This window comes from Chenopodium album, chromosome 5, assembly GCF_948465745.1.
Source record: "Chenopodium album chromosome 5, dcCheAlbu1.1, whole genome shotgun sequence".
Classification (NCBI taxonomy): domain Eukaryota; kingdom Viridiplantae; phylum Streptophyta; class Magnoliopsida; order Caryophyllales; family Amaranthaceae; genus Chenopodium; species Chenopodium album.
In genome coordinates, this window is record NC_137838.1 from 151,589 (window position 1) to 171,115 (window position 19,527).

Genomic DNA, 19,527 nt, shown 5'->3' on the forward strand with positions numbered 1-19,527 from the left:
AACACATACTAAAGAACATATTGTGTAGTATGATGCTCGACTTTCTGGCACTTTTGGATCCTAGGACCGAGTCTGTCAGAATACTTTGATTCCACACAAGCTGATGCTAATTTTCATGCTCCTGCTGTAAATCACGTTTCAGTGTTTTATCAGTTGTATGAAAAACTAAATTACTAGCAATACTAGCTAGTGTAGGGAAAAAAAAGAGTTATTGAACTTGTGTTAGATTTGTGTACCTCTTGGAAAATTATGCCTCCGCCCTGGGATGAGAAGGGTCTTTCTTGCTTCTAGTAGCTCGCTTATGGCTGCACTTATTGTCATTCGATGGTGTGGCAATTGATTTGAGCATGCCACTCCAATCTTTATAATAACCATCATGCATTCCTTATGTCTGGGAAGAGACCCACCGATGATATATCAAGGGAAACGAAGAAAGATATTCTGGAATAGGGCCTGAAAGGTTATTATGGGAAAGATCAACATTCAAAACATTTTCCAAATAGTAAAATGACGGAGGAATCAGACCTTGGAATAAATTATGATCCATGTACACTTGTTGAAGAACTGATAAGCTGTTAAAGACATTTGGAAGTTCTCCTGATAAACAATTATTGGACACACTAAAAATTTCCAAGTTTTTTTGGTTGCTAATCTCCATAGGTAGGGACCCTTGTAAATAATGGAGAGCAAGTTTTCTTAGATGTGATAAATTTCCAAAAGAAGTGGGAATTTCACCTATTAGCTTGTTGGAGTAAAGGTCTAGACATTCCAAGTTATGAAGGTTCCCAAAATCAGGAGGGATGGAAGCTGTGAGTTTGTTGTGTTCCATCATAATGGCCTTAAGGTTAAATGAGATTACCAATACCGGTAGGAATTTCTCCATTGATAAGATTTTTCCCAATCCCAAGCCAAGTTAAATCCCTGGAAAGATTGGCTACAAGTTTTGGCAATGATCCCGTAAACCTATTTTGCTGCAATTCCTCTTAAACCCCTTGCTGCCAGGTCTATTATGTTTGTGCCCACAACTCACACCCTCCCAAAAACAATGGTGAACAGAGTCATTCCATGACCTCAGTACACCACTACCATCAATTACTTCACTCTTAATGCCCAACAATGCCATGTAATCTCTTTCAATTCATTACCATTAGCTACTCTAAGATGTTGTATTGCTAATACACCAACCAACAGGGTAAAACAAACATGCTGGTATGCCTTCATTTTCTGTGTTTTCTTTTCTTGCTGATATCAACTTTTCATTCCAATTCTATATATATACTGTGTATATATGTACCTTTTATTTTATTTTAAAAGCCTCATTTCTCAAGTAATGTAAAGCTCATACAATATATTATTTCATGTAAAGCTCATACAATATATTATTTCATTTACACCAAATTTACCACATGGAAACTTTTTCATATTACTGTATCTCTTTATTACTCGTAATTTAGTAGTTGCCTTAGGAATATTAAATTTTATTTGCAAAGTAGCTTTTATTTACTGTCAGAAACTTTTTTTTAATGAAAAGGGAGGCAATGATTGATACACCGTGTAACACGGTGCATTTGATCATTTCTCCATTTTTTTTAATAGATTCAACGTTAACAAATACATAAGATATTGAATCAAATAAATTTTTCCTTCATAAAAACTACGATCGTCAGGTAGATCTTGCATTGTGGAACATCTCCCGCTTATATCGCTGGAAAATACAACCTTGTTGGAGAGACAATCTAACGATCATTTGTAGCCGTGAGGATGTTTTTCTTCCGATTCATCTGTCTACATTCGAAACTTGATAACTTTTTCACCAACGAAATAATTTCACGACAATCCATTAGATCTACTATCATGAATTCAAAACTAAGAAATTTCTCCCCCGAAAAAAAGGAGATAAACCTTGTCTTTCGAAGGAGGTCGAAAAACCATTGTCTTTCGAATGTGGTCGGAACCCCTTTCTTTCGAGGTAAAAAAGTTACTCCCAGAAGGAGGAAGCATATTATAAAACCTAAAAAAGCTTCAAAGAAACTAGGATTGGGGCTTTACACAGATTAAAACCGATAAAAGCCCCTTTAAAATTCAACAATGGATGCTAGGGTTTTGGAGAGATGAGAGGTTTATGTTAGGGTTGAGCAAAACTACCTGAAAAACCAAAAACCTGTTCCGTAACCGTTCCGAAAATTAGGGTACCCGATCCGATAACCTTAACGGTTCGGGTACCCGTTCCGATAATTTGTTATTGGGTATGGTTATGGGTATCATTTTAAAATTAGCTGTTACCCGATCCGATCCAATAAGCAATTTTTTGTTTTTTTCCTACTTAAATCTATTTTTTTCCAAAATATAAACTCTTACTTTACTTCATAATCACTTTATAATATCAATGATTACTTGATTAGTAATATTATTAATAATTTGGTAAAGATCATGTGATATATTGTTGTTAATTAGTGTTAAATGATATATTATAACTACATTATTGAGTTTAATTATCACTATTGGATATCTTATTGGGTACCCGATAACCGATCCGAAAATCCGGGTAGTACCCGAAGTCCGGGTACCCGAACTTATCGGTTCGATTTATGGGTATCACTTTTAGTGATATTAGTTATCGGTTATCCGAACCGTTAGTAGTAACGGTACGGGTACCTGTCCCATGCTCACCCCTAGTTTATGTAGTGTGTTATGTAGGAAGTACAATTTGTTTTGATCATTTCTCCATTTGTCCCTTATTTATATACCTATTTCTTATTTTTAACGGGAATTAAGGAATTTATAGATTCCTTAAAACTCATGATTGGGAAGTACATATGTGTATGTGAGGTCATAGAGATATATAGAAATAAAAGGTAGTTGGTAATCATTATAGAGATAGAGAGAAAGTGTTGGAAAATGATGTCAAAAGTACAAAAAAAAAAAAAAATGATGACAACTCATCAAAAAAACATAATATTATCAAAAAGTACATTCTTTAAATAGAAATAAACGTGTAATTTTGAAATCCCAAAAAGAAAATAAATTAGGCATGTAGATAATGAACAGTGGAAGATAAACTTGCTCAATTGATTAAGGAGATAAACTTGTTCTACTTTTGCTTGACTTAGGCTAATAGGAGATAAATATTTGCATTTAAATTATTACATAAAATCAAACTTGCAATATCTACCTACCAAGAACCTCCAAAATAATTTTTCATCCTCCTAAATGCTTAGGCCCCGTTCTATTCACTTTAATTTTGCTGAATTGAAATTATTTTTACTACACTGAAATTATTTTTGCTGAACTTAAATTATTTTTACTGAACTTAAATTAATTTTACTGAACTGAAATTATTTTTGCTAAACTGAAATTATTTTTACTGATTTTCTATTATACTTCTTCTTTAATAAAACTGAATTTTGCTGAACTAAACTTATTTTTACTGAACTGAAATTATTTTTACTTAATAATTTTTTTAAGGTGAAGACAATTAATATTATTTGCAACTACTTTTCTTAATCTACACAATTTACAATTAATTATAGAGTACCAATTAACTGTTGGTGCAGTGGTGATTGAGACTGTACTTGGTAGGAAGGATAAGTTGTTTGACCCCCACAACAACAATTAGGAGGGGATTGGAACGTAAATTAAAATACCCAGAACTGAACAGAACAAGGCATTTACGTTTTTTTTTTCGAGCTCAATTTGGACCCTTAAGATCTAAAATTAAAATGACCCCCTATAACCTTAATAATAACATTTTTTTAGCATTCGAATCGAGGAAAAAAATGAATTGGGTGACAATTAACAAAATAACAAGTTACTAATACTATTGGGTTGCAATTGCAATTTTTTTTTAAATAGCCGCAATTTGCAAATTATAAACTTTAAATGGTTGCAATTTGTAAATTATAAACATTTCCATTTGGTAATAAATCAAAATCATTCTATACACTTTATTTGCTCAAAATTCACTCACAAAAGAAAAGTAATATATAATTTTATTATATGTATTCATATTATCATATTATCATTAATAATTACTTCTTATTTATTTTCCTCATTGTATATCTTGTGAAAAAAATCGTTAAATAGAGGTGTAAACGAGATGATACATTTGTGAACTACTCCCACGCGAACAAGATCGCTCAATGCTGGATCAAAACTAGTTTGTTAAGCTAACAAACAAGCTTGATCGAACAAAAGTCTTAAGCTCGCCAAATAGATGAACAAAGCTCGAACAACATCATGTTCGACTTGATAATGTTCATGAACAACTCGTTTGAGTTTATTTATAAGTTTTTCACGCCTAAATAAAACTCAATAAATTATATATCTTTTTCTCATACATATTTGTAAAAATACTAATTATTTCATCATATATAGGCATGAAAACTCTTTCATTACCTTTTTCAATATAAAGAAAAATAACATCTTATATAAAGTTAAATAGATGCATTAAAACTTGAAAAAAAAAACATTTTTAATGATAAATTAGGGCTCGTTTATTTAACCAAGTCCAATTAAAATACATTTAAGCTCGAATTAATACTCAAGATGCTAACGAGTGTGTTCGTGAACATAGTTACTTGATGGATTCGGTTAGGGGTTTCTCGGTCAGAGGCTAATTAAGGGGTTACTCGGTCAAGGGTTACTTGATGGGTTCAGTCAGGAGTAACTTGAGTAACCCCTTACCTAGTAACTCGAGTAACCTCTAATCGAGTAACTCGAGTAACCCCGGCTACACGGTATGACCAGCCATACAGAAAAATCCCCTCTTATTTTAAATTTTTTTTATTGATTATAGAAAAGGAAACATATTATTAACTACTCAGATTTTTGAGAAAGGAAGCATATATTTACTAAAAAGGAAGCACATATCAACTACAAAAGGAAGCATATCAACTAATTTTTTCGTAAAAGGAAGCATATCAACTAGATTTATTTTCAAAAGGAAGCATATCAACTAGATTTATTTTCAAAAGGAAGCATATCAAGTATCAACTAGAATTTTTTTTAAAAGGGAAGTGTGTCAACAACAATTAATTAATTAATTAATTAAATTTCATACCAATAATGACTTGAGCAACTTCAATGATTGTAATTAGGGACTTGCTTGTAATTTTATATAGTCTCTAGCTACTAGTTTGACCATTGGAGCTGAGCTAGAATATATGCAATTAGCTTGGCGCCTTGGCCAAACAAATTAGATTTGCCAATGTAGTTTAATTTGCTAGGAAAAAAAAAACCTTGCTAAAAAGAAAATAATGTTAAAAGTAAATTAGTAATTAATTAAGATGAAAACAATGAATAATAATTTAAATAGTAAGCTGATAACTAGTCATTGGAATTCAAATCATCTAGAAAGATAATTAGCTTAAAAGCTTATATGGCATACAAGCTAATTTGACAATTAATTTGCCTGGAGTTGCTCTTATAACCCCCTCTTCCCCCCCCCCCCCCCCTCCCTAAAAAAATCTCTCTTTTCTCCACTCTCTTATAGTTGCACATCTTTGATCCTCTGCAGGTGTTGTTGGGAATTTTTTCTTTACCTTTGCTCAGACTTGGTAAGTTTTCTGTATTGCTCTAATTTCCTATAATTTGACCACATGAATAACGTTGGATACACATTTAAATATGTAGAATTTTTTAAATCAACAAAATTATTATTGCATATCAAACAAAAATTATTAAGCTTAAAAAACAATGTTTTTGTTTGTGGTTTATACATTAGATATATGTACTTATGTGTATGTTATTAATATATACTTTGTATATCTTTTCAAATATATATATATATATATATATATATATATATATATATATATATATATATATATATATATATACTTTGTATATTTTTTTTAAATAAATTTGCATTTGCATAATTAGATATGCTATTATAATGAAATGCATTGAGAAGCGGGAAAATTTGAAAATTTTCATATACTACCTTCGTTAACTATTATTTGCAACAAAGAGGTATTATTTGTGAGATATAAAATAGGTTAATTTTTAAATTACCACCCAAAAATATAACCATTTTCGAACTAACCACCCATTTAATTTTTTATTATAAATTACCACCCCTTAAATTAAACCAATGCTCAGATTACCACCCATTTTAAAAATCCGGTGGATTTTCCGTCTTTAGGCCCCACCTAACACTTATTTTGACCCTTTTGAGTGATTTTTTCCCCCATTTTTTTTCCTTTAAAAACGCTATCTAAACTTTAATTCTCATTTCCTTCACCAAATTCTACCACATTTCAAAGATTTTAATACTCTGTAGTATACATGAAAAAAGATTTTAATAATAAAAATTAATAATCCCTATAATTTCTTTTATTTGTCGAAACTATTTTTCTTTTGCACAGTTTTCAACTCATTACTACAATTATTAAAAATATCATCTTTGAAAAAAGAAAATTCTTAAAAGAAGCATAGAAAATAATCCGCTACTATTGTTGTCGTTTTTAGTAATAATCACCTAAAAGTTTTTTTTTTAATTTTAGTAATAATAATCACGTACTTTATTATTTTTTGTAATTTTGGAATTTTACCGCCAGTAAGAGAGATTAAAAATAGACTTATATTAGGGTTTTAAAAAAAATAGACTTAGGGCCTATTAACATTTACTTAATTTCAGCTCAGTTTAGTTAAGCTTCAATCAGTTCAGTTCAGTTCAGTTAAGCTCCAATTAGTTCAGTTCATTTCAGCTCCTAATTTCCCTCTCTCATAAAATATTTAGTTCAGTTCAGGTCAGTTCAACTCAGTTCAGTAAATGTGAACAGACCCTTATATTAGAGAGTTAGAGGCTAATGTACTCGAGAGTAGAGAGTAGAGAGCATAAAAAATAAGAAAAAGATGATGACAACTTGGAATGAAAATATTATAATAAAAATTTTCCACCAAATTATTCAACAGTTCATATTTAATAAAACCCGGTGTACAGTATTTTACTGAATGGCGGCGGAAAGAAAAGGAAGGTTTTACTCACCTACCCAAGTTAAACATATTTGTCGCTCCTTCATTCTCATTTCCCACTTTCAGATACTAGAACTTCTCTCTCCTTTTTTTTTTCTCTCCTCTTCATCTACTCAGAGTTTCTCTTTCATTCTTTTTGGGTGATCCAAGTTTTTTCTTCCTTTCATTTATTATATCCCTTCGATTTTCAAGTTTATTGTCTTAATTACTTTATGGTAGATCTCCTTCAACGAGCTCGCAATCATCATCTTCAAGCTCTCAACGGCCGATAATAGGCGGTTTATCATGTCTTCTGAAACACTCTCCTACTTCAGTAAATATGGGTCACTATTGTTAATTTTGTGTTTATTTTAGTTGATTTTGATACTCTATTTTGCATATGTAGTTTAATTACTTTTGTGAAAAAAATCACTTTTGTTAAAAAAAAGGATCACTTTTGTGAAAAAAAAAGGGTCACTTTTGTGAAAAAAAAGGGTTACATTTGTTGAAAAAAATGTCACTTTTGTAAAAAAAAAGGGTCACTTTTGTGAAAAAAAAGGGTTACTTTTGTTGAAAAAAATGTCACTTTTGCAAAAAAAAAAAAAAAAAAAGGTCACTTTTGTGAATAAAAGGGGTCACCTTTGTGAAAAAAAAAGGTCACTTTTGTGAAAAAAAAGGGTCACTTTTGTGAATAAAAGGGGTCATTTTTGTGAAACAAAAGGGTCACTTTTGTGAAAAAAATGGTTACTTTTGTAGAAGAAAAAGGGTCACTTTTATACGAAAAAGGGTCACTTTTCGCAAAATGTTCGATGTACAATAAAATTATTGTAAACTGGGGGCATGCAAAAGGGATTGATTATTCAAAGTCTCCTATATGAGGTCATTATTATTAGCTAATTACGGTCTTGTTATCTAACTTGCAGGCACATTTAAATTTTAAGGCATAAGCAAACACATGGAGGGAAGTTTTAAAGCCTTAATAATAGTTAGTATTGTTGCGCATCTTATAGTGGTAGCAAATGGTGAAAATGCTACCTTAATATTGCTAATAAACCAAACATGCAAGCAAACAAATAACTACGATCTTTGTGTTACAACATTAAACTCAGATCCTAAGACGGGTAATGCAAAAGATATGAGAGACCTAGCCACCATCATGGTGTCCCATGTTGACGACGAGCTGAGGCAAGCAAAACCAGAGATCACATCTCCGGTCTCCTAAAGAATCGAACGATAGATAAACCGACGAAGAAACTCCTCAAAGCTTGCATTGATAGGTATAACATAATCATAATAAATTGGCTTAAAGAAGTACGAGAAGGTTTGTCCTATAGAGACTATGGCTTTGCTCGAGATTCCATGGCCGCGGTACCAACAAATGTGGAGTTGTGTGAGAGGAGCTTCGAGGCACCAATTAAGTCTCCCATATCTGCTGATAGCAAAGCTATGGATGACCTTTCCAATGTTGCTTACGATATTGTGTTTTATATGTTTACGCACCCCTCTCCCCCTCTCTAAATTTGTAGTGTGCTACAATCTTATGATCCAATTCAATAATTTGATATACTAAAAAAAAAAAAAAAACAAAAACAAAAATTAGTCCATCCTTACTAGATGGCTATTTGCACATCAGCTAGCCGAAGGCAATCGAATTCAATATTGACACAAGCTACCTATCTTTAGCATATAGGTAACCTTCGAACATAGAGAACCATAATTAAACTGAATTATATTTCCTATTCGTATCAATGTGGGATTTCAACTTATTGTACTGGTATGCCAAAACTAGCTAACCCCACTTCTATTAACAACAATAATTGTAGCAATAACATCTATTAACATCCCCGTCCAAAACAAATAATAAAAACTATTATCATAGTCATAACTTTTATAGTATCAATTACTTGGGTGACTAACGTGTACGATGCAAGGCGGCTATAAGCTCCTCACATATTTAGGGTTTCACAAGTATTATTTGATTTAATTTTTTTGATTTAGTAAATTGGGCAAGTATAAGTACGAGTCTGGGTTTGATGGGCTCGCGAGAAGGGTCTCGGTAGGGTCTGGGTCTGAATACATTGTACCCAAACCCTTACTCTACCCGATACCACTTATACCCATACCCATAGGGTCCAAAAAATTGGACCAATACCCATATTTTAGGGTAGCACCCTGAACCCATTGTTATCCCTACTTGCAATGTTATTTCCTGTAATAAACAAATAAATAACGTTCCCACATTGAAAATTAAATATAGTATTGCTTATACTCTAGCTATTTAACCACAATTTTGTCTTTGGTTTTACTTTGGGACGCCGAGATTCTCTATGACAAAGAGTACGGAGATTTTTTAAGTGATGAATTTTCTGTAAGGAGGATTTTAACGTATTTATAAGGGGGGCCTTTAAAGGTTCCTCACCAATTAGAGAATTAAGGTTATACATAGAGCTATCAATTCGGGTAAACGGGTTGGGTTTGGGTCAAGTCATTTCAGATTAATTCCATAACCTATGCGGGTCGGATTTGAGTTGGATCATGCTTGAAACGGGTGACGTCAGGTTATGCTTCTTATCGAGTTTAGGTCGGGTTAATAACAGGTCGGGTTACATTCGGTTCGGGTGAACAATATGTCGGGTTTAATTCGGGTTTTCACGGGTTAAAAACGGGTTAAGGTAATTCTCGGGTTCAATTCGGGTTCGGTTCAAGTCAATAATTTGCGGGTTAGAATCAGGTCGGGTCATTCTCGGGTTTAAGTCGGGTTCAGTTCAAGTCAATAATTTGCGGATTATAATCAGGTCGGGTCATTTTCAAGTCGGGTTCTCGCGTTTAAGTCGGGTTCGGTTCAAGTCAATAATTTGCGGGTTATAATCAGGTTGGGTCATTTCCAAGTCGGGTCATTCTCGGATTCAAGTCGGGTTATGTTCAAGTCAATAATTTGCAGGTTATAATCAGGTCGGGTCATTTCCAAGTCGGGTCATATTCGGGTTCAAGTAACTATAAATAGATAATTATCATTTTTATGAAGCTAATTATTTCCTTTGACTATAATATATATGGAAATATACTAGGGAACTATAGTTTATAATTTAGGAAGATAATTATCTCCTTTGACCATACAACAAATATATACTATATTTAACTCTTAAATTTGAGGATGATGATCCTTTCTTTTGCTGGCCTGGACCGACTTGGTCTCCCAAGATAAAATGCTTTGATCAACAATAATAAGGTGGTCTAAATTGCAATTAAGGTGATTTGAAATCGGGTCAGGAACAATTTGGGTTGAATTTAGGTAAGGTCAATAACAAGTTGTGTAAATTTCGAGTCGGGATAGTAACAGATCAGGTTGAATTTTTTGGTTGGGTAAGTAATAGGTATGGTAAAATTCGGGTCAGGTGAATAACAAGTCGAGTTGAATTTGGGACAGGTCAATAACAAGTCAAATTGATTTCGGGTCGGGTTTGTAACATGTTGGGTTAAATTCGGGTCGGATTAGGAACGGGTCGGGTTGAATTCAGGTCATGTTAATAACAAGTCGGGTTGAATTCGGGTTTTGACGGGTTAAAATGGTTTGGTTCTTCGGTTCAAGTCGAGTTCGGTGGAAATTAATTAATTTGGCCGTTGTAAACCGGTAAATCGGTGCAAGTTGTAAACCGGTAAATTGGCCGTTTAAAAGCAAATTGAATGGTTCCACACATCCGATTGGACTCCCAAAGGGTATTAGGGACCATAGTAAACATTTCATCAATTTTTATTTCCAGGCGAAAAAAAGTCAAAAAATTCCAAAATTGAAGGTTAATATCCACGCTTTTTGAGAAATTAAATTTTGGAGATTTTTGGGCCCGGTGTCGAAAAGTCTTGAAATTCTATGGGATACATATCAGGGTAATATAATGCCGTTTGGAACCATATATGATCATTATTGTTGTCATAAATGTTCGTGGTAGGCTTGAATTAATGAAATCGATGCAAGTTATAAACCGGTAAATTGGTCGTTTAAAGGGAAATTGGATGGTTCCACCCACCCAATTGGAATACCGGAGGGTATTAGAGACCATAGTAAATATTTCGGCAATTTTTATTTCTGGGCAAAAAAAATCAAAAAATTCAAAATTGAAGGCTAATATCCAGGCTTTTTGAAAATTTTTGGAGATTTCGGGGCCAGTGTCGAAAAGTATATATATTTTAGGGGATACATCTCGTGGTCATAAAATGCAGTTTGGAACCATATATGATCATTATATGTTGTCATAAATGTTCGTAGTAAGCTTGAGTTAATGAAATTCGTGCAAATTGTAAATCGGTAATTAAATTGGCCGTTTAAAGGCAAATTGGATGGTTCCACCAACCCAATTGGACTCCCGAAGGGTATTGGGGACCATGGTAAACATTTCGGCAATTATTATTTCCGGGCGAAAAAAGCCTAAAAATTCCAAAATTAAAGGGCCGTTGTCGAAAAGTATTGAAATTTAAGGGAATACATTTCAGGGTCATATAATATCATTTGGAACCATATATGATGATTATTTGTTATCATAAATTTATGTGGTAGGCTTGAGTTAAAGAAATCGGTGCAAGTTGTAAATCGGTAAATTGACCGTTTAAAGGCAAATTGGATGATTCCACCCAACCCGGTGTAAACATTACGTAAATATTTTATTTCTAGACGAATAAAATTCAAAAAATTCCAAAATTGAAGGCTAATATCCATGCTTTTTTTAGAAATTTCGAAGGTCTCGGGGCCTGGTGTCGAAAAGTCTTGAAATTTAAGGGAATATATTTCAGGGTCATATAATATCGTTTGATACCATAAATGATCATTATATGTTATCATAAATGTTGGTGGTAGACTTGAGTTAATGAAATCGGTGCAAGTTGTAAACCGGTAAATTGGCCGTTTAAAGGCAAATTGGATGGTTCCACCACCCAATTGGACTCCCGGAGGGTATAAGGGATCATGGTAAACATTTCGGCAACTTTTATTTGCGAGTGAAAAATAGTCAAAAAAAATTCCAAAATTGAAATCCACGCTTTTTGAGAAATTTGGGATGTTTCGAGGACCGGTTTCAAAAATTTTTGAGATTTAAGGGGATACATCTTGGGGTCATAAAATGTCGTTTGGAACCATATATGATTATTATATGTTTTCATAAATGTTCGTAGTAAGCTTGAGTTAATTTTTATACTGAAATCATATCAGCTGAAATCATATTAGCTTTAAACTCCTACCAATAGAGTCACCTTAGTCTGATCATAGATTCATAGTTACTACGGAGTAATTTTTATACTGAGCAAATAGTTGTATGAATCTTTCTTGATCAATTTCCTAGGCTTTAGTACACATGGATTGGTGTCGTATCGGCCTAATTCCATTCGATAACATGAGTGAACGCTTCACTTGAGTTGAAGGTGTTGCAGCTTCATTCATTGTTAAGGGTATACTGACATCCATTGGTTGGCCGAGAACGAACCGTTCTTTTAGGACGCATAGAAATGTCGAGAAAAAAAGCTCTTATGCAGCAGCCGTACATTGAGGAGGTCGAAGTGAGCTTTGGAGAATAGATTGTTGGAAAAAGGGAGAAAATGTTTTTTTTTTTTTTTTTTTTTTTTTGGTGTTTAGAGAGCCACAAAGGCGGGGGTGAGAATCGATCCCAAAATTTCTTGAAATCGGGAGGAAAACTCTAACTACTTGAGCTACCCCTCACTCTCAAAAAGAGGGAAAATGTAAGCTACTTAATAATTTTCAAACCAAAAAATTTATACAAGGGCCAATATTATGGGCTAGAGGTCTTTTGTAAGCCATTAAGCTTTCTCAACAAAAATCGAATACTGGCATTTATGGATAACTTATTAAAAGTTTAGTTTTACTCGTAACATTTATGGATAACAGTGCATCTGGGCCTTCAGAATCCAGCCTAGTAGCCTACAACCATACCACTCATAATTTTATCTCAATAAGCTCGACACCATTACTTTTTTAGTTATTACTCCCTATTACATATTTACATATGCAGGACCTCTACTACCACAATCCAGAGCACTACAGATACCAATCTTCGAGGATGCTGGAAGAGCAGATTCAAGGAAGCATGCTGATGGCGTTACTCATGGAAAGGACGAGCAGAAGTAACAATAGTATAAGTGCTATGCTAACTGCACTGTCCAAAGCGCTAGATGTAACAGTAACGAATTATCTCCACATTGATATTGCAACTTGGAATCAGAGATTGAGGAACCTGCTCCAGCAAGAAACCGGCTTCAGAGGAACCTGATTTAGAGGAGGAGCTAACTTCTATATTTCCACTGAATTAAATGTTTCTCTTGTCCCCAATCTCTAAGAGAAGTTACAGGTATTCATGAGAGAAAAGAGGCACAGTGTTTTAAGATACTTGTTATTCTATATATCAGTAAAATGCTTCAAGCCCCAAGAAGCTACGGAGCACACAATTTATGCTTATGCAACGCTATGTACATCTCAAAATCAAACAGCTACAGATTTTGTTATTAGTATGAGTGTTTTTACACAACCATCAGCAGCACAAGAATAACTAACACCAAATTTGGTGAATCCTGAAACCACAAAAGCACTCTAGTGCCCTAGGTTGCAAGCTATACTCAGCCCACTGCTCTGCTCGCCTGTTCTCCTCTATTATTCCCAGAAGACTGCTCCACTAATCTGCAATATATTGACTACATGAGAGGAGATTCTAATTGATGACTTACTACATAAGACAAAACATTGAAGCGAGGTATGTTACTCATACTCAGGTACAATGGACATGATCACTACTCCAAGTGGCAGAACTTGACCATATTATGAAATATTTTAAAGATTTGGGTCCAAAATGAAATGTCAAGTACTAGTATTTACACTCAAATTAGAGTATTGAGAATCTAGCACAACCAAAAAAGTATCTGCAGAACTTAATAATACCTATGAGATTCAAAACCGGGTCCGTTATAATAGCTTGCTGATGATATCGGGTTATGCTGAACAGAAATAATGCTACGCTCTGTGACTCCAGATGAGATAGGCGATCCCTGGAAGCTTGCAGCTGAGCTAGTCCTAGATGAAATTCCTGCAACATACAAGATATCAAACGATCTTTCAGCTGATTGTTAAGTATACACTTCTAGTCATGGGATCTGGCTAGCTCTAAATTTCATTTGCCCAAATATCATTGAATTCATAGTAAAACAAATGAACATACAAAACTAACATTTCAACCAAATTTGGAATAGCTTATAACATAATCTCAAAGAATTGAATTCAGGTTATCCAACGAAAGAAAAAGGATGATTTTGAAGAAAAAAGATGATTTAGAAACTCCACCTCTAACAAACAGAAATACCTTCTGCAACTATACCAATAGAAGCCGACAGTTTGATGTATACAAATCCGAAAATGTATTAAATAAACAAGGAATGGAATTAAATCAACATCTTGAAGCCCATTCTCTTCCAAATAGCAGAGGGATCTCAAGCAGAACAGATACTTTTTTAACCTTCAACTAAAAATCTAAAATATAAGAGAACCTTAATTCCCAAGCTTCTTCAATATTACAAGTCAAAAAAGAGCCTAAAGCATGAAACTGTGATCCACAAAGAAATAACAACAATGAAGAAGAGCTTAATGTGTGGTGTATACGAAGTGAGAATCATTAGAACAGAAAACCTTTTTTTTTAACAAATATTACAATTGCATTGAGTATTTTATATGATCGCTAAAGAAGCAACATGAAGAATTAATCAGACCAAAAAATATCTAATGATATAGGAGACAAAATCCACTCATTCTGCTTTGCACGAAAACCAACAGATAGATCTTTCATTAGATTTTCAAGGAACAAAGTTTGGGGAGCAAAAATTTACAGAAACAGAACACGGGTAGAAATTTACCTTGCAAAAGCACAACTAGACAGAACAAAACAGTAAGAAGAGTAGCAAATAGCTGGTTTTTGGGAGAAGAAACCCTTGCTTCTCTCGTCTTCTTCAATGCTTTCATTCGCTCAACCCTTGCACGCTTAAGCCTAGCAAGTTCATGAAGTTCCCTAATCAGCTTCTGATCAGCTGAATCCAAAGACAAACCTCTAGGCGGTCGTGGGGGTTTGGGGGGTTTCTTAGCACTCATCGCCTTTGGTCTCTCCTTAACCACCTTCTTCTCCGGTACTTCCACATTCCTTTCATCTATTACCATTAATTTCACACTCTCCGTGTCTTCCCCGCCACAACTCGTAGCAATCGAAGGCGATAACCTCTCTTCAAACTTATTCCCTCCATTACCACTACCCTCAAAATACAATGGTTTCATGTTATTGTTCTCAATTTCTTCACCCCCGCTATAATCTAGGCTATCACAAGCTCTCCCCATTTCAAGATCAGCATCAAAATACCCGTCTTTTGAAGTAACATTCTCCATCATAATAATATAAATTTCCAATAACTTATCTCAACCGCAATACAACAGAACTCATTTCCTTACAATTTCCTAATATTTACACACTACCCACAAAATTTCTTCAATTAATTATATATTTTACACAAGATCCAACCCTAATTTCCGTTCCCCCAAATTAAATTTTTGACTCAAATGTTGGAAGCAACCCTGCAATTTGAAGCAAACATTTAAAATTTAAGACACCCAGAAAATTGAACAACTATATATTATCCTAAAAAAATTCAATGTGAACAATTAATAAGCACTGAATTAGCTCAAAAACCCAAGTTAAAAATCACATTCTCAATGCTATAAAGAGCAGCAAAGTATCAAATTAATCTAAAAAATTGAATTAGCGTATAGATTATAAGAATACCTTTTGTGGGGAGCGAAGAAACTGCAGATCCGAAGCTGGCAGTAGCAGCAGAAAACGAGGACAATTAAAGAATTTAAACAAAATAAAAATGAAAAAGAAATAACTTGGATCCTTCGTGAATTAGTGAGAAAATTAGAGAGAGAAAAAAGGGGAAAAATGTAAGAGGATAAGTTTGAATTTGAGAATGAAACCCAGAATTTAAAAAAGTATATACTGTAAAAGAAACTGGAGTCTATGTTGTGAGTCACAGCTTTAATAAAAAAAAAAAAAAAAAAAAAAAAAAAAAAAAAAAAAAAAAAAAACTATTTAGTATAATAAAAAAAATGATAAAAATGAGGGTCAATTTATTGAAAGTAACCCAATTAAAGAGGGAAACCCGGGATTGTCACCGACACCTTATTACAAAGTACAAACCCATTTTATCATCAACTACCAAATGCTTAATTAAGACATTAGAATTGTCTTTCTATCCATTGTTTTTAAAAAAAAAAAAAAAATAATTGTCTTTCTATCCATTGAAATTAAGGAATACTAATTTGGATTTAAGTGTTTGTTCAACTGGGTGGGCTAATTTGATTAAGTATTTTACGAAGGGTTCGGGTCAAGTCTGGGTCAATGAATCAAATTTGTTTGTTCGTGGTTGTCTTGTTATGACTCGAATGTTTGGCATAAACATTACGGAGTATTTGAGATTGAATTAGGACATGTTGTTTTTAGTAGAATACATAGTTTGATTCTTTTGAATATGTCTAGTTAGGTTTTTCTAGTTAAGTTGGTTGAAAAAACCATTAATAAGCTAATTAAATAATGTTTGGTTTTCTATTAAAAAAAAAAAATTGTTTGTTTTTTACAAATGCTTTTTAGCCAAATATTTTCACCATTTTGGCTTTTTTCAGCTTGTAGTAAACTCAACCAAAGTAATTAAGTAACCAATTTGTTAATGTTCTTTTTTTTTTTTTTAATTATTAATTGTGTATGTGTTAGAAAGCTAATTTATAAGAGTGGCTTTAGGCTAGAAGTATAAAAGCAGGCATGAAAGTAGTAGGTTAGTGACGAGTCCATTTAAGACGTTTGGCTGTTTATATAAATTTGGCTAGATCGGATTAGTATGAATAATTTATAGCTAGCTCATTAATTAATTGGCACAAACATAAATTTGACAAGATAAAACCCAACCCAAATAAAAGCTCTACTATAAGCTTTGGTAGTTGCTTTTTCATAATTTAAATCATGGTTTTGCCGGTAGTTCATTTCGTGTATTATAATAGTCAACATCTACAATGACAAATAACAAATTCAAAGGATCAGTTCATGCTTGTGTCCTTTACAGCTAAATTAAAATTAGTCACAGAATAAATTATAGAAAAAACCAATGTGCCTTTTAATTTTATTTTTAGGAAGACTTGATTTTATACAAAGTGAGCAATTAGTTTATACTTATAAGCTACCTAGCCAACTGCCAATTTCGATTTAAAACTAGAATAGGTTGGCCCATAACCGTAATCATTCATCACCACTTAGCTCAAAGTACTCCGTATAATATTGAAATTAATAGGAGTAATACTACCTCCGTTAACATTTACTTGCAACTTTGGAATATTTTATGTCTATCAAATAATACCCCAAAGTTGCAAGTAAATGTTAACGGAGGTAATAATATTTTCAGTCTATTTAATTAAAGTTAATAAACAATTAAACAATGGGACTTTTTTTTTTTTGACGTCATCACACCATGATAACAAGTATTCCACACAATATCAACCTCTTTTTTCAAGCTATTTTGAAATCGCCTAAATATACATTCGGAATATAATACTATGTAGATTCATTTGAATTTACATTTTTTTTTAACAGATTTGAATTTACATTTATATACTACTCAATTAATATTTAATAATAGGTAGGTATGTAAGCTCATTTTTGAGTTCAAGAGCATTGCATCAAGTGAGCATATAGTAATACTAATAGAGTATTACAAAGAAGACATTCTGAGTTACCTTAGAAATTTTATAAGATAACCCTAAAAATAATACTTTGTAATTGTATGAAGTAAAACATTTGAAGTCTGTCTCACATATAAGGCTTCAAATGTTTAAGGCTTCACATACTTTACTTCTTAAGAGTACATGGATATTTATTTTAAAGGATAAGTTGGTCACTTCACGTATATAATAAACCTAAAATTATTGTTAAGTTCTTATTAATGTTGTCCTACATATGTTATACACTAATACTTAAATAAATCAAAAGTTTTAAAAAGTTAATACGGAGTATTTCTTTTGAGAATGATTGACAATATAGCTCTAACAAATAGTACATAAAGTAAGCTGCAAAGACTCAAAAAGAAAGTCGACAATTGAATTTTGAATGACCCACAACCAAATAATAAAGATTCATCTTGTTTGTTTGCTTTACCCCCTTTTTTTTTTTTTTTTTTTTTTTTTTTTTGGCACTGGTTTCTTTGAAATTTTATTACTACGTAGTTTAGTGTTTTGGTGATGTTAGCCCAACTACCCAATATTATCATTATACTTGTACTATCTTTGATGCAAGTGTTAAGATAGATAATGTAATAAAATACAAGTGAATGGAATATATAAGAGTTTGTACATTAATCACTTGTTACAATTATACGAAAACATTTTGTTTAAATAGGTGTAAGTTATGCCAATAGTGGCATCAATCATCGTTATTGAGAAATATTTATGAAAAAAAAAAAAAATAGTCATCATATAACTCTACGTGCTAAAGTCCCTTATTTTCATATTTTCTTTAAAGTGATTGCTTGTCTCGTATATGGTTTTTAAAAGTTGAAACACGCATCACGTGCATTAAATCTAGTGGAATATAACCGAACAAGAAAGCAGTTGATAACCAACTTTGAAAGCAAGAGGTTCAGAAAAACAGGCGTAGATGTGGTCATGTGGATCAACAAGAAATTAGCTCCAAAATTTACTCAACAATGTTTTCTTATTATTGTAGTGCAGCTTCTATAAATGTGGGTACTTTTTATGTGGATTTGTTTTGTGGAAACTGGAAAGTAGAGTATAAAATTAGCATCATATGAACAAATAAACTCAGGTGTTTGAGATTTAATCCCTGTATATTCTCCCGGTATTGATGGATCACATTAATGTAATGCACTTCATTGTCTACAGCAAATTTGATTTTTAAAATTTTTTATTTTTTTTATTTACTTCATGTACTTTCTGAAAATTGGGAATAATTAAAGGTCTTTATAATTGACTTTTATTGCTTCAAAAAAAAAATGACTTTTATTGTTTATGTTCACAAAAGAATAGTACGAGTTTATACTAGCTAGTAACTAGTTATTGCGTACTTCACTCTCATGTAATGTTATCGGAACAAAGTATTCTTTTTTATTCAAAAAATTAAAAAAAAATTGTAATATGTACGAAGTATATTTAGAGTTTTATTTTTAAAAAATAATTGTTTATGCATTGTCCACAACATATATATTAGTCTAATTGTTTATTACAAGTAGTATTCTTCAAATCTTTAGCCTAATTTTTTTTTTTTTTTTTTTTTTTGAGGAAATCTTTAGCCTAAATAAGAACATTTTATAAATTATAAAATTTCAAAAAAATAAATACTACTTCATATATATGGTTAATTTAAAAAAGTAATACAATTTGTTAGTACTGTACTATATAAAGTCAGTTGTATCTAGAAATATAGTATCCTAAGGGCTTGATGCACTTAATTAATAATCTAGTTTAGTTAGTTTATAACTGATACT

At 32.5% G+C, this 19,527-nt stretch overlaps 1 protein-coding gene across 1 annotated transcript; it reads right to left on the bottom strand.

Annotated features, from left to right (window-relative positions):
* Positions 1-13,423: 13,423 nt before the first annotated feature.
* Positions 13,424-15,995, bottom strand: LOC145631382 (uncharacterized). The gene is made up of 4 exons (XM_081683454.1): positions 15,768-15,995; positions 14,854-15,559; positions 13,889-14,033; positions 13,424-13,630 (listed from the first exon to the last, which is right to left on the bottom strand). Exons 2-4 carry the CDS (start codon positions 15,374-15,376, stop codon positions 13,570-13,572), a joined length of 729 nt encoding a protein of 242 aa, XP_081539580.1. The 5' UTR covers positions 15,377-15,559; positions 15,768-15,995; the 3' UTR covers positions 13,424-13,569.
* Between the last annotated feature and the right edge of the window lie 3,532 nt (positions 15,996-19,527).